Source organism: Nicrophorus vespilloides, unplaced genomic scaffold, assembly GCF_001412225.1.
Source record: "Nicrophorus vespilloides isolate i.1.1-1 unplaced genomic scaffold, Nicve_v1.0, whole genome shotgun sequence".
NCBI lineage: Eukaryota > Metazoa > Arthropoda > Insecta > Coleoptera > Silphidae > Nicrophorus > Nicrophorus vespilloides.
This window is the reverse complement of record NW_017096280.1, coordinates 8,745-11,513: the sequence shown is the minus strand read 5'-3', so window position 1 is coordinate 11,513 and position 2,769 is coordinate 8,745. Positions and strand designations below refer to the sequence as shown.

At 38.2% G+C, this 2,769-nt stretch overlaps 1 protein-coding gene across 1 annotated transcript; it reads left to right on the top strand.

Annotated features, from left to right (window-relative positions):
- The first annotated feature begins 262 nt into the window (after positions 1 to 262).
- LOC108556498 (probable basic-leucine zipper transcription factor F) lies at positions 263 to 2,001 on the top strand. The gene is made up of 2 exons (XM_017912632.1): positions 263 to 430; positions 1,091 to 2,001. Exons 1-2 carry the CDS (start codon positions 418 to 420, stop codon positions 1,999 to 2,001), a joined length of 924 nt encoding a protein of 307 aa, XP_017768121.1. The 5' UTR covers positions 263 to 417.
- Positions 2,002 to 2,769: the final 768 nt, after the last annotated feature.

Here is a 2,769-nt window from a genome sequence, read left to right as displayed (position 1 = left end):
GAAAAAAAAGAGAGCGCAGACGTCATAGTTTGGAAATTGTTTATGTAAAATTATGTGGGAGAGAGAGAGAGAGATGAAAATGTGTTTGGCGAAAAGAAAACAGACGTTGACAAAGAAATGGGTTTTGTAGTAGAATTGAGAGTCTAGGATTGGGTGGTATGGTGAATGAATAGCCGACGACGCCCCCACTCCTCGTGCTCTAATCCATATTAAAAGGATGCAACGTTCGCTTCATCGGCACATTATCGCATTAGTCCTTTGACCGAAAGGAGCTGAACAGAAGGAATACAAGCGTCTATCTGTTTAAATAGAGATAATAGAGATTTTTACAGAAAAGTGAAGTTAGTTTTCGTAGTGCGAAAGATAGGAGAGTAGCAGTTTTAGAGACAACCCCCTGAAGTACACAAGGACCACTAAATGGCATTTAAAGGTAAATATCTTGCAAAAAATACATCCCCTTTATACTGAGAAAAAGAGCAAAACATTTTGGAAAGGGTGGCGCTTCTCTTCCTTGACCAAAAAAAAAAAAAAGTTCTGGATGAGAGGGAACTTATTATTAGCTATATCAGTAGTAGTAGTTAGTAGTAGCTTAAGCGAGGTGGTTGTTGTGTGAAGCTGTGTGACCGAGAGACGTATTGAGAGATAAAAAAGAGTGACTGAATTAGAGAGAGAGAGAGAGGAGAAAAATTGGTGGAAATAAAGTGGAGAAGAGAACTGCGAGGAGGAGAGAAGTACAGACGAAGAAGAGGAGAGATTCAAAACGATACGGACGGAGCCGAATCGGAATCATAAATAACATCCAGAGAGGTATGTGTGTTGGTTCGGAGAGCTCAATGCGGGTGCTGTAACCGCAGTCTGTCCGCAACCGCGATACCTTGCGCTCCTCGCAAAATCTCCAACAACAACAAGAACCAACCACTTCTTTGCAAACACACGAGACGAAGAAGAGAAAAAAAAATAGAACACACAAGCAAAACAATCGTCACTTTCTAAAAAATGGCTCGCAAAAACCTTAAGAGAACAAGTAATTGTTGCGAATTATTTTCATTTTTTTTCCCCGGTGCTAATTTCTATTAATTTTTCTTTGCAGATATCCTACCGAAGTTTTCGCTGTTCATGATCATGTGCGCGATCGGGTTAATAACGTGCAACCCCATTCCTTCGAACGCCGGAGGAAGCGGCAACGGTAGTAGCAACACCAGCAACAATAATAGCGGCAGCAGCAACATCTCGAGCGGCAGGATAGATTGGTCGAATCCTTGCGATTATCCGGCGCGCAACAGGACGAGCCGCGACATCAAGAAGCAGCACGAGCTCCTCGCCCAGGTGAACATCGCCTACAACGATTACGCCGCGACGACGGCGCAGGACATCACCGAGCTCTACGGTAACGTCACCAAAACGATCCAGTGCAACCACAAGTTCCTCTTCGGTAAAAGCAAAGGCACGAAGAGCAACAGCAATAACAGTAACAACAACAACATCAACAAGAAGCGTTTGGTGAACTTTTACAAGGAGTTGCAAGTGTTCGGGCAACGCGTCGAGAAAGTGATGGACATGGACATCGACAGCGCCGACGGCGTTTTCGAGTACACCAAACGCCTGGAGATCCTCTCGAAGATGCGCGACGGCGCCAAGAGGATACTGTGCGAGATGTACGACGTCCTCCCCGACAAGAATCGTCGCCTTAAACTGAGGAGCTCACGTCAGATGGACAACAACAGCAACAGCAACAACAACGCCATCCCCGACACGGCCAACATGACCAACACCATCGCCATCGACGTCTGCACGTTCGACAGCTACAAGAGGATGATCTCGTCCCTGGGGAAATTCCTTAATCGTAAGCAAGACAAATCCAAGTTCCAGCAGAGGCGGAAGCACGCGGCCGTCCGTCGCAGCAAGGACCAAAAACCGCAACCCAAAAACAGCATAAAGAACAAGAACAATAACATCAACAATAAGAGAAGAAGAAAACAGCAGCAACAGAAGCAGCATTAGCAACATCTGTGATAGGATTCGAAAGAAAAGTGTTTGTTTGATTTTTTTTTATATTAATTTCAAGTTGCTAAATTTATTTATTTTTTTTTTACTCGATTCAAACTATTTTTATAAAGAAAAAAAATACTGTGATATTTCCGCTACAATAACGTTCCTCATTGTGTTATATATATATATACATACACATTCATATATATATATATAAGTCTTAATTTAAACATTAATTTATTTATTTATACATATTATTATTATTATTATATATATATAGATGAATAGCATAACTTTTATATATTGTGTACAGCCAACACGATTTTACATATATATTTTTGGAAACCAAGTATTTTAAAAGAGAGACGACGATGACAAAACATTGATTTTTAATAAAAAACGTAATGAATATTTGGAACTCATTCCAAAAAATTCTTAAAAAAAAAAAAACACACACAAACTTTTAATTCATAAAACCTTCCAAAAACATTCCAATTTCAAACAAATTAATCTACTTTCAATCGTTAATTACTCAATTAATAAATTAAATCTTAAATTGTTTAATTTAAGTTTTAAATCATGAATTTTTACCGTTTTATACTTTATTTTTCTTCATATTTCACAAACAATTAATGATTAATTAACTTTTAACTTATAATCTTTTCTATCTACATTAATAAAGTTTAACATTCTTAAAAATAAGTATTATTAATTACTATTTAAAACTTTGGTAATTTTTCAATCAAAATTTCTAAAGTAAAAATTGAGTTTTCTGTTAAA